The sequence below is a fragment of the Melozone crissalis genome, unplaced genomic scaffold (genome assembly GCF_028551555.1).
Source record: "Melozone crissalis strain CALT ecotype California unplaced genomic scaffold, PUWL_Pcris_2 ptg000016l_1, whole genome shotgun sequence".
Classification (NCBI taxonomy): domain Eukaryota; kingdom Metazoa; phylum Chordata; class Aves; order Passeriformes; family Passerellidae; genus Melozone; species Melozone crissalis.
In genome coordinates, this window is record NW_026535794.1 from 35,056,613 (window position 1) to 35,077,675 (window position 21,063).

General features: G+C 39.7%; 1 protein-coding gene across 1 annotated transcript in view; it reads left to right on the top strand.

Annotated features, from left to right (window-relative positions):
* The window catches only part of CREB5 (cAMP responsive element binding protein 5), a 211,778-nt gene that overhangs the window by 15,307 nt on the left and 175,408 nt on the right, over nucleotides 1–21,063 (top strand). Inside the window, exon 4 of the mRNA XM_054274014.1 lies at nucleotides 701–822. Within this exon, the coding sequence (XP_054129989.1) occupies nucleotides 701–822 (122 nt within the window). The remainder of the gene's footprint in view (nucleotides 1–700; nucleotides 823–21,063) is intronic.

A 21,063-nucleotide genomic window follows, 5' to 3' on the forward strand; every position in this document is an offset into this window, starting at 1 on the left:
ATGTATTGATTCTGAGAGGGCAGAAAAATCCTAGAGATGAAGGCATTGAATTTTTTTTACTCCGAATTTAATGGTCTTGCATGTATTATCAACACTTTCAGGTATAAAATGCAAAAGGATGCTTCTTCATGGCCAGAATGTCACTTTTCATAGCTTTTCCATATGTTATTTAACTCTTCCTTCAAAAATTGTGCTGGAAACAAAACTTCTTGCCATGGCTGCCTTTTTTTGCTAAGTATGTGTATGTTTGAGGTGGTTTTTGAGCACTTGAAAGCATTAACTAGTGTGTATCCACAGCAGTTATCATGCATGCTGTAGTCTGAATGTGCATTATGAGATGCACCGTGCGTTGTTCTGCATGAGCCTATTTTTGGAGGTTCAGAGAGAGTTGTAATGACCATTTGCACACGTTAAGGAGATGCACTTGTGTTATGTGCCCTGGGAAAACCCATGCTGTTGTCTTTTTGCCCAAACGACGACTGCTGCCTGGTCGTGGACGTTGATGGCAAGCATGGCTGCCTGCAGCGTTTAATGTTGAAATTCAGCCCTGTGTGGGTTTTTTTAATGATGATGTGCTAGGTAGGGTTGGGAAGGCAAAGAGAAGCTTGGTTAGAACCTCTCTTTTCCTGGAAGACTATTTAATTGTCTCCCTCTCCTTTTAATATTGAGCACCAACGATCATTTCTTGTCCTGTTCTCAGATCAGACTCCCACACCAACGCGCTTTCTGAAGAACTGCGAGGAAGTCGGCCTCTTCAACGACATCGACTGCTCCCTGGAGCACGAGTTCAGGAAGGCACAAGAAGAAGAGAACAACAAAAGGGTGAGTGTGAGCACACCAAGCCCTTCCTCCCCTTTTGATTCCTTGAAATGGCAAAGGAAGTGTCCTTTAATCTGTGAGAAAGCAGACTGAGCTCTACTACCTAGTAGCAACCTTTTGGTTAGAAACTAGGTGGCACTATAAATTGTGACATGCTTTTTAAAACTATTGAAGCAGTTGACAGAAATAAAAACCCCAAACCAACAAAAAACTAGTATTAAATAATGAAAGAAAAAGTGTTACTGTGTTTGCCAGGGTTTGATTCCAAGTCTCTGCTTTTAAGTAAACTATAACACAAACCACACACCTCTTGAGGGAGAGGCTTGGGAAAATTATATCATCTTTGAAGTGAGGATTGCAAACTGGCTCAAATATGTTACAGGGAAATTTGGCTTATGAAGGGGCATTTACTTAAGAGAAAAATCTTTTCTTTTTCTTATTTTTTTAAATTCCTCCATAACAGGGTGCTGATTTATTCATCATCAATACCAGCTTTATTGTGTTTCTGTATTTCTCATAAAGCATTCAAGTTGAGCTGAGAAACTTTGACTTGAAACATCTAGTAGATAACATAACCCATTTTCAATTAGTATTCTTTTAGTTTATTCTGAAGTTATTCTGTCAGTATTTTGAACTTCAGGTTGAATTATATAGGCCACCTTGTATGTAAGTGTGCTCCTGTACCCAAAGACAGTTAAGAGTGTTTTCAGAGATCCTAAAGTGCTGTTAAAATTTTCAAAGAATGGTAAAAGAGCTTAATGCACTAGAGAGGCCAGCAAGAAAAGAGGTAAAGCTGTGTGCTGAGGTGCAGAACAGGAGAGGAGGCTTGCAGAAAGAGAGTGGAGTCCAGGAGCAGCTTAGTTTTGGCTTATAATGAAGGGAGCCTAGGTATTGCTTATTTGTGCTTCATAAGGAAAGAGACTGGGACAGATAGAGGAGGAGAGGGGCTGTGCCATGGTACGCTCAGCAAGGAATAAGAGTCTCCAAATGTGAGAGAGTTCAAGTTTTGGGAAAATAGCTCAGATTGACCCTCACAGCTTTGTGTGTTAGGAAACAGCCATGCATTGAGATAAACGTGTCTAATTTTAGACTTGTTAAAAAATTTGTGATTTAGGCTCTGCTGAGGGGAGTCTTAGTTAGAATCAGGGAGAACATTTCTGTACACTCCTACTTCTTTGTCCATCACAGGATTTTTAAGTTGTTCTCTGTGCCTGGTGTTTAGTTTGCAGGAGTGGGAGAACAGAAGAAATCTACTGAGGTGGACCTGAGTGCAGCTAGCCCCAGAATGCAGCGCTTGATGCTGCCGAGAGATTTAAGTTTGTGAGGGATAGTTGCAAAATCTGATTAAAACCTAGACCAGGGCATCAAGTTACCTGATAATTCCAGCTGTTTAGCAGTCTCTGGGAGTCTTATTCTGCCCTCCTACCACCCCCTGCAGCTGCCATTGGTGATCTCCAGGGAGCAAATAAGTGATCATGGCGGTGGGAAATTAAAAAAAAAAAAAAAAAAAAGAGAGGAAAAAAAAGGGGTGAAAAAGGAAAAAAAGGAAAGAAAAAGAAAGGGGCATAAGTCCCACTAGCTGGCTAACCTGTAACATTTGCTCTGTGTTTCCAATTAGTCTGCTGTATGTTCATTCTTACATTACTGACTGACTGTCAGATAGGAATCTGAAGCAGGCCCCAGTAGGGCTTTGCACAAATGCAGGAGACAAAGGCCAAGACAGAAGGAGACTCCTTGGGCTGCAGCTGTCCCTAAGGAAATGCTTCCAACAGCCTATCCCTGCAATATGAGTGTGATGTAGTGTTGGCCTAATGGACCTACCAACACATGGAGACTAAGGTTAACTGCATGGAAATCTTACTCACTGCACAGAAAAGTCTTCCAAAAATATTTTTGGTCATATTAATTTCTCTGGACTCTGAAAGAAACAGTTTTGTTTATTTTAGTATATCACTGCGGCTTAGCACACAGCTTGACACCGAAATCTTGTAACAGAAAAACACTTTCATTTCTCATTGGCTTTTTTTGCTCCTTGAGAGTCATACTTTGAAAAGTCAGAGGATAAAGTTCAAGTAGCTGCATTTTTTTGCTTTCTTTCTTTTTTCTTTCTTTTTTTTAATCTTCTGGGTGGGAGCCCATGGATAATCCATGAGAATTTGTTGTGATGAAGCTGGTTATGCAGACTGGTAACTTTCCAAATTAGCTGTGAAGCTTTGAGTGCGTGGGTTTAGGAACACCATGTGTACCTTTTTTTGTAAAGCTACTATTGAGTGGAAAGCACTTGCATTAATATCGCAGTTTCCTATCCAGGAATAAACCACTTGACATCCTTCCTCCACAGTTGCTCATGTGTAAAGCGGAAGAAGTGTCTCTTTATGCCTCCCATACTTGGTGTGCCTTGTGGTAGTGAGATCATCTGTCAAGGACCACCTCTGACAATGTATGTGGATTAGCCTTTGCTTGGGGACTGAGGGCACTCAAGGAATAAAAATGATGATGATGACCTCCAGGACCTAAACTGAGAAAAATAAAGCTATAAATGGGAGTGAGTTTGTCTGTTGGTTTTGGCTTGTCTGCTGTTTATACCATCCTATATTAGCTGGAAGTCTCTCCTTGAGAAAGACCTGCTCCCTAAAGGCAAGGGATGCCACAGATCAGCAATGAGAATATGGATAAGCATGTGAGAAAAGGCTTTTCCATCCTCCTGACAGCACTCTTCCCAACACAAGCCTCCTACCTCCCAAATTCCCCACCAAAATTAGCACAGGTAAAAGCATACCTATACTATATTTCTACTTGGAAAATTGTAAATGTCAAAGTTCTTGGGAACTTGAGGCAGACAGCAATTGACAGCTCAGACCCAGGCAGAACTTGGAACCCAACTCAACAAGGCAGGTAGTGCTGGCAGGTCCCAAGGCCATTTTAGCCCACTGGCTGCAGGTTTTAGGCTTGCACTGCCTGGAACATTAGGTATCCAAAGCATTTGCAGCGGGTTGTAATTGCAAACACATGACCTTTGCTGCTGCTGGATAGGCCCTGTTGTCACATCTTGTTCTGAGCATTGAACTGGGGCTGAGAGGATCCTGTCAGAGATGGGAAGAGTCAGGGTCTGTTTCTGAATAACTTAGTGGACCTACTTTCTTAAAATACATCTAGCCTGACGTCCCTGTGTGAAATAAGAAAAAGTGGAAATATGATGATTGTAACAAGTAGAGTATTGCATCAAATAGCATTTACGAATAGTGAGCTGAATATTTTCAACATGAGGGCATGTTTAAAATCACATTCTGCATATGCTGGACTTTGAATGCATTTCTTCCTAAGACTTATCCTGAAACATTGAAATCTTCTCATCAGTGTTCAGGGCTGCAAGATAATGTATGAATTATGCAAATGAGGCAGGGAAATGGCTATTCTTAATTACAACTTGGTTTTAATGTGGGTTGTTCAATGTCAGTTCAGGAAGCTCATCAGTCCTCTACATGGCCTGATGTTCCTGTTCTAAGTGTATTATCCTAAGGCAGGCACGTCACTGCTAGAAAAGCATCAGCAAATTGAAGTAGTCCAGTAAAGAAGAAGAACAAAACCAAATACAAAGCCTTTAAGGGTTAAATAATTTCAATCTGCAGAAGGAGTAAAAGTCCTGAGTATCCAGTTTAGCTGTGTTAAAAAAGGGGTGATGCTACAGACAGATGTGTTTTAAAGACATATATTTGTTTTGTACCTTCTAGGATCTCCTTCTGTATATATTTCTGTGTATCAGTATAAGAAGGTAGATAAAATGTACTTGTCTAGCTTATAGCACATCACTATTTCATGCTGAGCTCAGTGACTCTCTGACCTCCAGAAGAAATTTCTTGCATATATTGCTGAATGTCATAGTTTGGTACTGCAGCCTATGAGTGTAGGGAAGGTGATATAATTCAAAGCAAGCTGGAAATGATAGAATCTGTTCCTAAAGTAGGATAGTTGGGTGAAAAAATTAACTTAATTTCCACATTTGCTTAAATTTGAAGCAATGTGTATCTACCCCATAGGTTTTGCTCTCTTCTGAAAAGTAATACAGAAAAATCATAAAGGATTTTGCCTATATTTAGTAGTTGACATTACAGCAGCTGAAACTAGCAGTGCAGTAAATCACCCTTAGCCAGGAAAGGGTGATATGTATGGGGTCATATGTACCCTTATAGGAGAAGAAAAAATATTTATATGTTGACAAAGCACATTGTGTAAGTGTTTGGGTTTTAGAGGCCTGTATTGTAATACTAATAGGCTATGGGGCAATGCTGGCAATGCACTCCCTTGGTGAAAGAACAGGGATTAAGAGTTCATTTTGGCTTGGCTGATGGGTGAAAAATTAGCCCCAGTTTTCCCTGGTAAGTACTCTGAAACCCCAGTAGGGTCCTGGAGAAGAACACTGCTGGTACACATTTCAGAGGCAAGTGCTCTGAAAGGGCTGAATTTCACTTGTGAAATAATACAAACCAACAAACTCAGGAGCCTGTTCCTGGAGCACTTTGGGCTCATTGTCTGGCAGTCTGTACAATGGAAGCAAAGACCTATGTTTAAACACTTGCTATTTTGATTTTTTAAAAAATTATGCTATCATAAATGCACATATGTACATTCTCCCTCCATTTGTCTAAACATGATGTAAGACCATCCATATTTTTAAGTCAAAGGGCCACTGATTTCTTATTTTCCCACTGAGATTAAGTAACTTATATGTTCAGTTTGTCATAGCAGACACAAAGTAAGACTAGAAATTAGTAAGACTAGAATTGTTGTTAATACAGTGCTTAAGGGCCAGAGTACCATTGTTGTATGTATTGTAATAACTTCAAGCTGTTACTTTATCAATCAGTTAAGCTGTTGTCAAGGTGATAGCTCAAAACTCTAAATTTCAAAGTATCACCCATCATTCAAAGGTTTCAGTACAATGGTTCCTATACTCTAAATATAATATCTGTATCTGTGAAGATGTAAGCATTCTCACACCATAGCATTTTTTCTGGATGACTCATTGAAGTAGTGGAAAGATATACTGTAACTCTGTATCTGAGTTTTTATGAGGGTTAGTCTGGATTTTCATATGCAATAATTGCATCAGGCTATTGATCTGCTTTTTGGGTTCATTTTTTGACTTGCAATACCCCTTTTTTCTTAATTAAATTGACTTTTGCTGTATTCCTATGAAGAAGGTAAATACTCTGTTTCTCATTTTCTAAGGGAAAAAACAGATTCCAGAGGACATTGCTTTCCAGAGCTCCTTAGTAGTGTGACACCAAGCTCTCAAAGGAATCACATAAGTGGAGTGAGAATTGCAGGGTATCTGGGTCCTCTCCACCATTCTGCCAAAAGAGCAGCTTTCTGTCTCAATTTGCTTCCTAAATCTCTTTAGCAGCATGGCCCCAAAAGATTCATAGACTCCCTCGAAGACATTTTGGTGCCTTGCTCTGGCTGAAACAAAGCAGGAGTAAATCAGAGAGCTACCATAAAGGATCTGGGCTCAAGTGACATGCTGAAAATTGCACAGGAAGTCTGTGGCAAAGCCTCGGATTGATTCCATATCTCCTTGGTCTCAGCATAGGGCATCCCACAGACCATGTGTGTTAAAGATTTATCAGCTGTTGTTCAGTGTTGCTAAAGACAGGAAGAATGCTCTCCTCCTCTCTCCAGATGGGTAGGCTTGCTGGATTTTAACTTCTTAACCTTTGTAGGTTTCATGGTAGACATGTGGTGGTTTGTTGTATTTTCTATGATGGCAGCTCCACAGTTGGTGCTTCAGTCCCCGGCTTTATGAGTCCTGTTTTGAGCACGTATCTGTGTCCAGACACTTCATTGCCACACTGGACTGTGTTACAAAAGGGACACTTTCTGCATAATGGCACAGGAAGACTGTCAGGACAAAACTGTTTGTGACCTTGCAGAAATATTCACAAGAATAGACTTTAATTTGGGCTTGTTGCTCATGGTACGGCATCTTGTCTTCTGCTGGCAGGCAGGACTCTCTTATCTTAAGTGGACTTTTGAGTGAATTTATAAGTTTAGATCCTCGTACTCAAAGAGAAGACCTGACTGTTTTCCCAGAAATAAGTTCCTGTATCGTGCAGAAAGGCAATTCTTGAGGGCATACATTTTTGATTCAGCTACACCTCCCTAACCATCGTCCTTCCCCGTTCTTCTGAATTCCAGCTGATGAATCATCCTTCAGAGCTCAGTCAGGACAGTCCACTTTCCTCCTTCTTATTATTGTCTCTGTCCCAAAGAAGCTGAGTCACCCTCTTGCAATGTTTGGAGGTTTGTTATGTTCTCTGTATTTTGGCTACCCATAACAAAAGGAGGCCTATCTGATTTCATTCTAACATTTTTTTCACAGCAACACAGCAAAGTTGTGCCTTTTGCCTTGGTCTTCCTTGGAATGTTTTTAATGGCACAGCTTCCTTGTTACCAGTTCAGGTTTCAGCAGCATGGACTGGATGGCACATGAAAAAGGGATATACCTTTCCTGTAGTGGCATTTTTATAAGCCTATCTGTTAGGTAAAACCCCTAAATCTTGGCAGTCTCTTTAGAGCATAAGCTCTGCTATTAAACACGAGCTCTTTGCTCCCCAGAGTGGGCTGCAGTCTCTATGGTTGGGTGGGTAATAAGATACTGCTGATACACTTCAGAGCAAGGTGCACTTTTCCTTTATTTATGAAGATAGACATGCTGGTCAAGGGCTTAATCACAGCTGATAAATCATTTTAGAAAGCCTATTAGAACCATATGCTGATCCTTTGTATTAACATGGTGTGTCTGTTTCGAGTCTAATAAGGCAGGGTCTCTTTCCCCTTTCCCTTCCCCCTGCCTAGTGTGCAAATTATTTATCAGTTTAAGTGATATTGCTTGCCTGAGGGCTTTTCTCTCTACAAGAGGTACTGTTAATAAAGCAAGGTGAACCAAGGAAAGAAGGATCCTTTCTCTCCAGAGAGTGAAGCTGAGTGTTTTTGGTCTCCTTTGCTGAGAGAGGATTGCAGAGCCACTGTCCGAAAGCTGAGGCATGGAAACCTGTTGGTAAAACCCTGGGACACCGTGGCAGGGCCTTCACGGCAGCATAAGGTTGTCATTTTGGCCCAGGTGGTTACAATCCTGGAGCCCAAGAACCGCCAGGGTTGGGTGTGCTGACATTTCAGTTACCTCACCTTTCCCTCACTCGGAGAGGGCTGCTGCAGGAACAGATTCCACAGCAATCTAATGAGATCCACATTGGTGAAGTTATCCAGAGCCAAGTCCTATTTATCATTAATTGGTGGGTTTGCTTGCAGATCTTTCCTATTATTTGCTGATTATACCCCTACACATTTTATTATCTTGCCAAAATTCAAATGCTAATAATTTCTTGATTTATTGTTTATTTATAACGCTGTCTACTGCCTAAATAGATGTAGTTAGAAGATTTCAAAACAGCAACAGCTCTTTTGCTGACTGGGTTTCTTTCACATTTTGCACATGGCAGTCAACTATTTATAACCCTCCATAGGGACTCCTAAACCTTTACAGTTGGGTTCCTCCCACAACTTCAGCCTCTTTTCTCCCTTGCTCCCCAAGGCAAGTCTTGTTTTTTTGGCATAAAGACAATGATGGTGATTGTTAGGTAGAGAAAATGTCCACAAGCTATGAACTGTGGGTAAGGATTTTAAATTTGTACATCAAGCAGGATAAACTGGAAGTCGGAGACATCCAGTAGAGTGAGGGTGCCTTCACCATAAAGTGGGAGATCCACGTGTGAGTTACTAGTGCTCTTTAGATTTACAAAATCTGAAACTGAAAAACTGAAGACTCATTTGTAAAGTGAGTTTGTGTGCAATGGTGTGCATGCTGTAGCATGTCCCATTTCCAGCAGCGCACAAATTTGACTTTTAAATCTGATGTACTTTAGAGTAAAGAAAGGAATGGTGGGGAGAAGAAAAAAGCCAGAACAACTGGTCACATGTGATGGCAGTTAATGAACACCAGAGTGGGATGCATAGACTCATACATCTCTGGGGCAGTTTCATTGACTTTAATGGAATTTAAATTTTTAACCTATTACAACTAGGCAAAGATCTGAAGGGAGAAAAGTGTTGTTCAGAGACCAGGAAAAAACCTACTGTGCTCATGAAGTGATGTGAAGTATCTGGGTAGCTGTTGATGTCTCACTAAGATATTAAAACAAGGCCTTTTAAAAATCATACCAGGGAGGTAAAAATTATATATATTAACAGTTTCCTCATTCTGGTTTCTCTCTCACATGCTTCTCTACAAAAGTTGCCAAACCCACTATTATTGAATAAATATTAGTATCAGTATTAAGCTTTTTTTCCCCCCTGAAATGTGAGTAAACTGTGTGTGGCTGGGTCTGGTCCCTGGGAAGGGAAAAGCCATGGGGTTGCCATGTGAATGTACATGTCAAAGTGCAGCTCTGCCAGCCAGTCTGGGGCTGGGCTGGGAGAGACACGGGGAGAATGAACTCAGTGTTACAAACCGTCTCTTTTGAATTTCTACAACCTATTAGTCACAGCAAGCTGCCCTTATTGATTTTGGTAAGAGAGGTCACTTTTAATCCTCTAAAGTGGAGAGAGCTACATGCACTCTCCATAGCATGACATTAAAATTGACACAGCTCTGCATCAGTTCTATGAAAAAGCCCTAAACCTAGATGGATTATTGCCTTGCTTTTCAATGGATACAAGCTGCTAAGCAGACCATGCTAACCTAGATTAGGTGCAAAAGCTGTAAAATGCTTCGTAAGGAATGCACAACCAAAAGAAGCTAGAAAATATGAGAACATGCTAAAAGAGCTGCCCCTGCAGAAATAGGCCATTAGTTTTCAGATACTTATTTTCTCCATTTTAAAACATTTAAATGTCAACACAAAAGAGGGGAGATTATCATATAAAAGAACAAACAAAAGCTGACCTTACTCTATGATTATGAAGAAAGCTTTATTCTGGCTGATACCCCTTGCTAGTTTTGTTTATATTCTTTAGAGAACTAAATTGTTGAATACAATTAGGACGCTCTGACTCGAATCTTAAGTGTGCCTCAAAATAAACAGCAGAGGTGAATTCTCAGCAGTTTTCTTTTCATCTTTGTTATCCTTGCTCTGACCCTTTTTTCCTGCCTAATGATCCTCTGTGGCATACTATTATTAAGATAAATCTTGATAGAAAAATATGCTTTATGTGGATAGGAATATCATTATGAGCCTGGAAAAGTTTTTTTTCTCTTTCTTTGGACTTCCAGAAAATGACTAATGCCCCTTTTGATTTTATGCTATTTATTTATTTGGAAATTTGTTCTCTGATTTTTTTTCTGTGAGTCTCAGTAAATATTTACAATGTAGTGTTTAGGGAAATTTGTTGCCTTGTCATGCAAGCTTGGTGTTCTCCCTTCTCATTAGTTGTAAGTTTGCACCACTATTTCTTACTGGAGGTTAGAAGTTCCCTTTCTAAATAAAAGACATCTGCAAAAGAAACAGTGACAAAAACCATTAAGGTACAAGACTGAAGTTTAACCTGTGGAGCCTGTAAGAGGTACCAGAGCAGCTTTCAGCAAATCTTAAAAGTCAAAAAAATTGGTGGTTGGTTGAGAAGGTCTCTGAGCTCATTCTCAACAGAGATTAAAGTGTGTGTGTGTCTGTGAGGCCAGCATGGCTTCCCCTCCTACATTAAGAGATGCTCCCTCCTCCTCCTCTTCCTCCCTCACCCGAGATGTGCGTATGGGTGCTGATATTTCCTCCCTCTTCGTGGACTTAGCCTAGGGAAATTCAAAGCAGGCACAGAAAGGGAGCTGGCTTTTGGCTTTGCCATTGACATTGAGACATGACACCTAGGAGAAAAAGTGGAAGATGCCCAATCTGCAGATTGTCTGGGCTTCTATCTGGCAGCTTTTTTTTGTTTATCCTAGCCCTACCTTTTCTTCTCCTGTCAAGGAAGAAATAAAAGTAAGGTCCCTTGCCAGTCTCTCCTTTTTTGTTGGAAGAGTCTTCCCTAATGTCCTAGAGGGGAGAGAAAGAAGTAAGGTTAGAAAGTAGGGGTTCCTAAAGGAGGCAAGAAATAAAAGGAAGAAAAGTACCTTTCTTTTTAACAATGTATTCCTACCCCAGATCAGACTTGATGGGGAAAATGGAAAGAAAAATTCACACAGAAAAAGAAGAAAGAAAAGAATATTACTAAGACATGAAGAAAGCTGAGAGAGGCTATCATGAGGCTGTTCAAGCGAGAGAGATGGAGTGAAAAATCAGCACTCATATGAAGAAGACATTAAAAAAACAGCTTTTTTTTTTTTTTTTTTTCCCAAGAAGTGGGATATCAAAATATTCCTGTGATGCACTTCTTAGCAGAATTGGGGAGCAGAGACTGAGGAGTGTGAAAAGTAAAATTTGCTTTTCTCCCCACCATGCCCATCCTGTCCCTCCCACCCCTTCCACCCCCAGTTCAAGGAAATGGAATTAGTTGCTCAGCTTAATATTGAAATGAGATGTCAAGGGATGTGGCTGTACAAGAAAAGAGGAGACATGAAGGTGCTAAGTTGATGTTGGGTACTAGAATAGCTTTTCCCTGAAAAAGTGGAAAGGAAAGTCAGTCTGGACACTCATGTTTCTGCTTTCTTTATAGTCTTTTCTAAGATATTCTTTCTCTCATCATACTCCTGTCTTATCTCTGAGATCTCTTTGTATGTCCCTTGGGGAGTATACATCTGTGTAAGGCCTGTTCCTGAAATGACAAAGTAACCATGGCTCTTTCCCATTTATGCTATTTTTTCCCCAGTACAATAAACTCATGCAAATGTAAATGCCAGCATATATGTTTCAGGAAAACCAGGAAAACTATTACGTGTGTTACACCTCTGCACATAAGTTCTTATTTTGTGGATTATTGTGCGGCTGGAATCTTTTTCAGGTGCACCTCTTATATCCAAATTTCTTTTCTTTGCTTCATCCATCTCAGCCAGTTAAATGTGTATATAACTGATTTTCTGAAATGGGGCCAAAGTCCATGTACTTCAATAGCTCTTACACATATGGTTAACTTCAAGCATGTGTGCAGGGGTTTGCTGAAGAGAGATAGTTTGCTGAATCAGGACTTCCCAACACCGAGATTTTAAATTGCAAACAATCCTCTATTTTAATGTGTTTTAACTACTGCCTCCCATGGACTAACAAAAGGTAACTATTGTTAGTTGACTCCTGTAGATGAGGAAAATTGTACTTGGATAAACAGAAATTTAAGGGTAAACCAAATTTTTCTGACACCCTTCTGTGAGAACTATTTTTTTACTTCTTCCTAATAACTAATTATGCAACATGAAGGGAATAATGATCATAATTTCATGTTATGATTAAAAACTTTTTTTTCTGGGGTAGATAGAAAAGGTCCACTACTTAAAAAAAAAAAGACGTTTGTTACAGCTTTTAATTTTTTTTTTTTTCCTGTATTTTCTAACTAACTGCAGTACTAAGATGATAATATATGTATGCCATCATTGACCAAATAAGTACCAGCCAGCTATCCAGTCTTCTGGACATGTAAATCTATGTAATTTATGGAGAAATATTTTAAAAAACAATGAAAGTGTGTATATACATAAAAAACCCCAAACAAACTAAAAAGGCCCAAACCAAATAAAAACAAACAACCCAAAGCCCACCCCCAACCAAACCAACCCAACTAAATCCCACCCCACAAAAAAACCCCCAAGGAAATAGGAAAAAACACAGCAAAAAATGCAGTTGCCTTTGTCCTTCACTTACGTTCCTCCATGTGAAGGGATAAATGGGATAGGGCCTGCCTGCCCTGTGTTGTTGTGGTTTTCCCCATCCTGGATCACAGGTAGTGTGGGGTGGAAAGCAGATCCCACAGAGCAAATGCATCTGTTGGAAGGTGCAGGCAAGGAGAAAGAGTCAGTGAGGGAAATGTTCCTTTCAAAATTGTACTTAATATGCTGTTAGTGATGGAGTGCTCAAATTGCCTTCCTGATGACAGTTGGGTAAGGAAAAAAAGCATCTTTTGCTATTGAAGTTGATACACTTAATACATTGTTTTAAAACAAAATGTTCTTCCCTTGGTTTTGTGCTAAGGTGGTAAGACTTTGGGCTTTCTGATTTTTTTCTTCCTACTTTTCAATATTTGTTTCCTCACATTCCATCTTCAAACCAGCTAATCTGTATCCCCTTCTTCTTGAATAGCATTATCCTGACAACAGAGCAGTGAAAAAAGCAGAGACTGCTGGACTTCTGACAATGCCACAGGGCCCCAGGAATAGGAATGCCCTGAAAAAAATGTGCTTCCATCCAGCTGCCCTTCATATTGTTGTCTCCCTATCCAATTTAGTAGAGAATTTCCCACTGGCTCTTGGCTCATTCCCAAATGAGAATGTAATCTTTTAAAGATTACACTGCGTAATGGAGGGACAAGGAGCTCTTTATTAACTGGGATGGGGAGTCACTTGCTATTAGGAAGGGAAGGGGATGGGATGTAGTAGTGTTTTGTGAGCTCTGCTTTCTGCCCCTTCTTGTCTTGTCAGCAACAGGACGGCAGGTTGGGAGTGGGAAACCACTGCAGCTGCAATGAAGAAAAAGAAATAATTGAATGTAGCTTATGATTATGGCAATTGCTTTTATAACATGAGGGATTATGCCATAACTATTATATTGCCAACAAGATTAAATTACTAAGCTAATACCACAACATGTTTTCCAGGAAAATAAAAAAATAATTCTGCTTAGAGTTCCAGAGTTGATGCATTCAAAGAGTATTAGTGCAGTGTGAAAGAGCTGAGCAACCAAGGAACCTGCAGTGCTGTCTTACAGACATTGTCTGGACTGGGCCCCTGTCACTTCCATGAACTCTGCCAGCTAGACACCCTCACCCTTTCTGGGATGTAAAGCAATGTGGTACTCTGGTAATTTTAAATGCTCCTTCTCCTGTCAAGCAGATAAGCTTCTGCCAGTAATTGTTAATAAAGAAATAATCAGGAGCTACTGCTGCAGTGGAGAAATCCTTGAAACTTCACGAAGAGACCAATTTTGCTCATGTAAACTCATTGAACTGATTGGAAAGCTTAAACTTCAATGTATTTTCATACTGGGCTCTTCTTTTTACTACATATTTTGAAAATATTGCTCAATACAATGAATATCTGTATGTGAAATAATTTTAGATAATCTCTAGTGTGAAGTCATTTTTGCTGAATATGCAAATTGCTGAAATGCAATATGCATCTTGAGACAATTTTTTTCTGGAATATGCAGTGTGTTTTTCAATGGTTTTTTAAAAATATTTTTTCGTCTACATGCATAACAAGGTCATAAATGAGAATTTGTCATATAGCTGGTACAGATACAGCCTCGTATAGACTGTTCATAATAGGACTATAAGCTAACTTAATTATGTGGGAAGAGCAGTTTCCTTTTGTTCATCAGCTGGAAAATTAGTAGAAAATTTAATTTTGGAGACTTCAGAGATATATCATGTGTTGATCATTATGAGCAAATTAACTGGCTTTATGGAAAAGCCAGTTCTGATTCTGAAGAGAAATGCAGGTTAACAATATAATACTACAAATATTTTTATTACTTTTTATTTGGTATGTGATGAATGATACCTCAAACAGTTGATTTCATTCTTTCTTCATGTGCATTTAAGTCTTTTCATGCCATTGTGCTTTATGAAAATACCTGTTGTTGCACAAAGCTATTGGAAACATTTGGGAAGACTGGACATGCATTTGTAAATCAACCTCTTCTTTTTCTGCTGAAGATCTGGAGTTATGGATATCAAATTGGGGTCAAACAGGAGCATGTTACCATATTATTTTGTCAGGATTAGAAACCTCTGAATGACAGCCTATACCTGATTTTATTATTTTTTTCCTCCTTCTTTCCTTCTGAATATGTAAACAAAAAAAGAAGCAAATATGATTTCATGGTGGATGTTTTTGTTCTGTAGCATATACGACCAGTGCAATATGCAAACTGTTTGTCTCAATGACACAAACTCTTGGCTTTTTGACCTTCCGATTCATTTGAGCTTTGAAGAGTGACCTTAGATAAAAAGTGTTCTCAGTTACCTTCTGGGACTGAGAGCTCTGGGCACTATTAAGAAGGTTTTATTGTAAGCTGGTTTCATAATTTCCTTGTAGTGTCTAACCAGATGAACAAGGTTATACCTCTATTTGATAACTACAAAACATTTTTTAGTCAGGTAAGGGTGTATTTCTATTCCCTTGGCTTGTATCATTTTAGGACCATTGTGTTTCCAGAGAGACATCCTGTATTAGCTTCCTCTGAGGGCTTTTTATTTTTGTCCCTGGTGCATTAGTTCCTAGCTGGTAGAAACAGTTACACAAGAAATCAGCCTGTTTTCTTACATCTCCTATGCCCAGGGCATATTAATAAGTCTTTGGTTGCTGCTTGCTTTTAGAAAGAAGGTCAGTGTGGGTTTATTGCACATCGGCCAGTAGTTTGTAAAACGCTGGATCCTCATAGTGACCTGTGTGCCCACCAGGCAAGTGTTGCCTTTCACAGACTGTGAGGAGGGAATCATAACCCATGGAAAGGGGCCCAGCAGATGCCTGAGGGCCATACATCAAGCTGTCACGGGGGTTTCACCAGTTCTTGCCCTTCATTTGCTTTCCTGACCTCTTTGCATCGTGTGTTTAAGCACCTTAAAGCCAGCCTGTGGCTCAGGGCTTTAACTGCAGGCGGCACTGCAACATGATCTGCTGGAAATTGTAAAGTCACTGATACAGATTTGTGTGGACTTCTGTGTGCTCCCTCACTGTTAATAGGTAATAAAATATTAACATTTCATTGTGATGGGGGATTTTTTTTGTGTGATCCTGTGCTTGACCGCCATCAACACACAGGTGTAAAATTATTTCAGTTACAGGAGAAGTACTTGAATACCACCTAGACAGTGGTGTGTTCAGAAGGTCTGAAAGTAAAATTGGGTGGTTTTCTTAATTTTGTTGGTGTTACAGCATGAGCTAGTTTGAATATAATTTTTTCTTTCTTTTCTACAAATATTCCAGTGGAATTATTTTCAGCGCCAAAGGGAAATTTCTGTAAGACCTTGTCATAGGCCATGTTTTTGCATTTTTCTTGTTTTCCTGCCAATCTGTAACCTCCCTGTCTTTCTAACACTTGGAAAACTTTCTGCATATTTATGTCAGTTTCTGTGTCAGCTGATGTTGAAATAGGTTTCAAAACCACAGCCAGAACTTTTATTTACCCAAATATTTAGCTTTCAGTTTAACCTGACCCTAGACTGAACACGTCTGAGTTAAAGTAGCCCAACAAATCCACTACTTTCTACCTCCTCTGACATGCAACTGACTGTGTGGATACTCTTAGCTTGCCCTAAATATTATGAAGGGACGGAAAGAAGCATGTAAAGGTCAATGCTGTGGTTTACTTGAAGGACAGTCGTTTGTTATAAGCTGCTGTGACTCAATTGTTTTTGATACTCTGTTTATCATATCTCAGCTGAAAGATGCTAGGAAAGCTTAGCTGGAAGAGGCAGATCTCACCAGTTTTTGTTTTCATGAAGGAACATGGACTATAAACTGCTATGCTACTTGCTATATGTTTGCAGAAGACTTGTGTTTGGATCCCATCTTCAAGTAACACTGTAGAGCACATACCTTCTAAATTATGAGGCTTATTTTGACATTAAATCTTTTCAGCTGGATGATTTTTTTTTTGTTCTTGCTTTAAAACAACGGGTACTTTTACAACACATGAGTATAACATAGAAAGTGTTCAGTTCCCTTCGATGATTTTGTTGCTGGATGTAGAGACACAGCACTAGCATCTAGCAAGCAAATACATTCCTGTGGTGTTTTCAAAAGCACATGAGAAACCATATGTTTTCATAGGAAAGCAGCTGTTACCAAGCATATGCTTTCTGAGTAGAGTGACACATTAAAAGGACAAAGTAGGACCACGGCTTGTCTTCTAAGTTGAATAAAGCTGGCAATGACTGTCTCTTTCAATGTACAGTGGCACTGCATGTAGATATTGCCATGTGGAGTTGTAGCTGGAAGGAGGGAGACAGATTAACGTCCACAGTCTGCAGCTTGGAAGAGACAATATAAATCTCTGTCCTGCTCTGAGCTGTGAATGCCTCTGTAGGAGTTATAGTAACAGACAAATTAGCATAATGTAATTGGCTGGCAGGGTCAGCCCCTCTCCAGGAGCATTAGCAATGTTTACTGTAAGAAGAGACAGACCAAGTATTGTAGGGTAGTACATTGTCTGTCCTTTTTGAAGGAAGAATAATCATTTTGGACTCCCAACATCACAGACTTCACCATATCTTATTAAAATTCAGACTATCATATTTCTGCCTTAAAGCAAATAATCTAACAGAGCAACAATGTATATTCTCTACTATCACACAAATCTTTATTCTTTATGGTTTTGCTTCGAACCTCCTTGAGTTTACTTTTCTCTCTTTCTCTGTTGAATAGTTTTTCTCTAGATGCTAAACTTCCATATGCATCCCTGTCAATACCTAATAAATCTTGTTGAGAGAATTAAAATTTCTAGTCTTATTACATGGGACACAAATAGTAAATCCAGACAAACTTAGCAGCTTTCTTGTTTGGCTCTTTGAAAATAGAAACTCTGAGCAAAATTCTGGGCCATCTCTAGCAAACCAGACTCACTGGTTCCAGCTTTGCAAACCTTGTCACGTCTGTAGGTGAGAAATGTGAGGTGATGTGTTTTGAAGGAGACCTTCCACTGAGTCACAAAGAGCTCTGGCTTTTCCACCTTTGCGTTCAAAAACGAAAATTTGTAGCAAGCATCTGAAACGAGTTCAAGCATTCAGTTATGAAAATGTTTGAGAAATGGCTTTCAGAATATCATACAGGGGTCACATTGCCTTTTTTATATAACCAACAGGAATGGTGAAGATTGTGATATTCAGTACTGACTGTGTCAGGGAGTTGCCACTGTAGTTTTCCTAGATGACTGGCAGAAAGGCTAAAACATACACAGAATCACCTTCTGAGCACTATCTTACTGGAAAACCTCTTTCCTTTTGCTTAGACAGTGTGATCCAATGGCTTTCCAGAGCACAGTCCATTCTGTTGTCTTCTGGTGATGAAGAAAAACCAGGTAGCATTTCCTGGAGCCTGCAGTAGCTATTTTTTGAGTCTGGTGTATTAAAAATGTAAGTTAGGCTGGTTTAAAATGAGCAGTGTTCAAGGTTGAAGGGTAATATTGCTATTCTTTAATGCAGACACCCAGGAGCTAGCTGCTCTTGAGAACAGGACTGTGGTGCTATTTGTGCCAGGCTGGAACTCCTGACCCTCTTCTCTGCTCTTCAACTTTCAGCTATCACATTGCTCAGGTTGTAAACATCCCTCTGACAGCCACTTTCTGGGCAAAAGCTGCTGTGTGGAGAGCATTCAGAATTAACAGTTCTCCAAGTGCAGCTAGGCTGTTGCTCAAGGATGCCTGCCTGCCCTGTTTAATTCATGGCTTAGCTGAAACTCCTGCCTGAATCATGTTTTTCCTCCTTGAATGAAGTTATCTATCTGGCTGGGTCACACCAGGAGGATCAATTATACAGGAGGATGAATCAATTTTTTAGTTAGGAAAAGGAGCATCGTGGCTCCTCAGATGCAGTGAGAACTTCACCAAGGCATTTCAGAAGCATGTGGTACTCCAAAGGAATGGTATGTAATTTCCCCAGGATGGCTCCACACCACATTTAATTAGTGTGACTGGAAGCGTGTACATCTGGATCATTGTCTGGTAGCATTATCAAATATAGTGCAGCTTCTTTGTTTTTCTCTCAATTTCCTTCATTCAGAAAAGAAGCTGAGCCAAATATATCCTGCTGTTACAACTGAGAATTCACCCCCTTCATCACCACCACCACCACCATATACCCTCAGTAAGATTTTTACCCTGACTCTTCTGAACTGGCTCACAATTTTTAGTGCCCATATTGGATGTACAGCCAGGAATCCTTTAATTGGATACAATTTTATGCAGATAATGAGCTCCTCTTTTCTGAAGAATAGATCCTGCAATGTTGTCTGGACTCTCTGGATTTGAGTATGCAGTCATTATTCTCCTTTACTGATTTACATGTCTTTCTCTCATGTTTACAGTTACCAAATAACTGTTCTTTTGTCTCACAGTTCTTTTAATGGTATTCATTATATAACTATTTTCTGTATTGGTTGAAGTATCTAGATTGTGATTTCTTGTCATTTTTGTGGGTTTGAAATGCATGCTGTTTTAAAGTCCTGTGGAGTTCTCTTACAAAAAAACCCTTCTTCTGCTCTCTCACTGCTGTGTTACATTGCCTTCCCAGGCGCATACACTGTGTTGTCTCTAAAATCTATTTCTTTCTCATCACTTCCAAGCACTGTGTAGCTGTTGAAGGTCTTTGTTCCGTTTTACATGTAAGGCAGAAGAATGTGAAGTAATTTGATCAAAATAATGCAGTAAATCTGTACAAGGGTGAGGAAAAGGATGGCTGTGCTGTTTCCAGTCTACCTGACCTGCAGAACACATTTGCTCTGTCCAAGGAGTTATATTTTTGATATTTTCTGCTGTTCCTGTCCTGGGAAGTTGTGTCCAAGCTCCATACCAGCTTGCTTACTTGTTCTTTTTCTCATTAACAACAGCTCTTCTTCCAGAGATCTCCATCTGTATTTAAGACCAAGTCACATGCCTTCATCAGTGGATGGTCAACTCTGTTTCTTGCAGAAGGACCAATATTGGTTTATCTTTCTTCCAAGCATGTTTATTCTCCTAGTCTTGCTTATTTTTTTCCCTGCCTCTCTGTCACTTGCTGAAACCAAGGCAGGGGTGGACAAGGGCTGCTTCTCCTTAACCAGACTGCTTACCAGCTTTCAGGATTCAGAGGACACTTTCTTGTAGTCTCTGTTTGTCAGTAGCCCTTGCTGTACTCAGCAGAAGTGAACTTCCTTTAACTAGAAGTGTATCTAATATTTTGCCTTCAGTGTAGACACTCTGTTTGCCTTTCTAAACCTTACCCTTTTTAACTATTATGGCTACAAAGGTTATTAATTTTTGTCTGAAGGCTTCCAAATTAGGTACTTAATTTTATTTAAGTTCTTTCAGTTCAAGATCTAAACTAAACTAGCTCTCCTCTCCCAAAGCATCAACCTAAAATTGATTGAAGTGATTGTGGACCCTGCAAAACTGCATGATTGCCTTTGTGATTGCTTCCCAGGAGACCTGGTACATAAACTTGATCCTGACCTGACATCTTGGTGTTCCTTTTATGATTTTCACTGATCAAGATGATTTTCCTTCCAGCTCACTTGAAAACCCACTTCACTGGTTAAACCTATGATCTCTCATTATGCTGCAAATGGTTTGTCTGGGTCTTTTTGAGAGCATCATTAACCTTCACTGCTGGACCTTTCCCAGCCTTTTGTTTGAGTGCCCATGTAGTATTAGCCTGCCTGGCCCAACACAGCTGGCACAGTGGCTTGGGGTAACAGAATATTTAGGAGATGCATTTTATTACCAGGGTAGCAGCATTTCCACTTGACTTCTTAGCAGAAAAGTTAAACCTGCTGGTTTTCTGCTTGAAACTGCCTGAATGGAAAATCACTGGCTGTTTTGTTGCTACCATCCTTGCTCTCTTTACCAACTGCTCTGTCTAAAAAATGTTCTGGTCATTGAGTGCAGTCAACAGCCAGGGCTGTAACTCATGCATGATGCCAATAACTTATGCCAGTGAAATCAATGATGAGAATTTCAAAGAAGCTTTAAATAAAATACAACAAATTTAGATGCCAAAGTGCTGTCCCTGTGAATTTGCTATTAACAGATTATAAATGGTTTGCATAATGTTGAAAAGCCTAGTGCCTTCAGTTAGCAGTATCAAAGGCTTGTTTAAAGCAATTCCTGGAGGAGTGCCGCCCTCCCCCTCCCAGCTTTCTGTTCCATGATGGATAAAAACAAAACTCCTTAGAATAAAGAAAGGAAGGCCAGGTTTTCAACTACCCTCTGACTGGCCTCCAGATCTGGCAGCTCCTTTTGGGTGTCTAATTGCTTGTCCTGCAGAAGTTGACATGCACCTACTTTGAGAAGGTTTTTTGAGTACCCACTTAGTATGTGCACTCTGTCTGATTTACAGAAATGAAATGATAGTGCTGGAAAAAACTCAAGCAGAGGTTATAATTCTGTTTCTTTTAATTTTTATCTATTTTTTTAAACT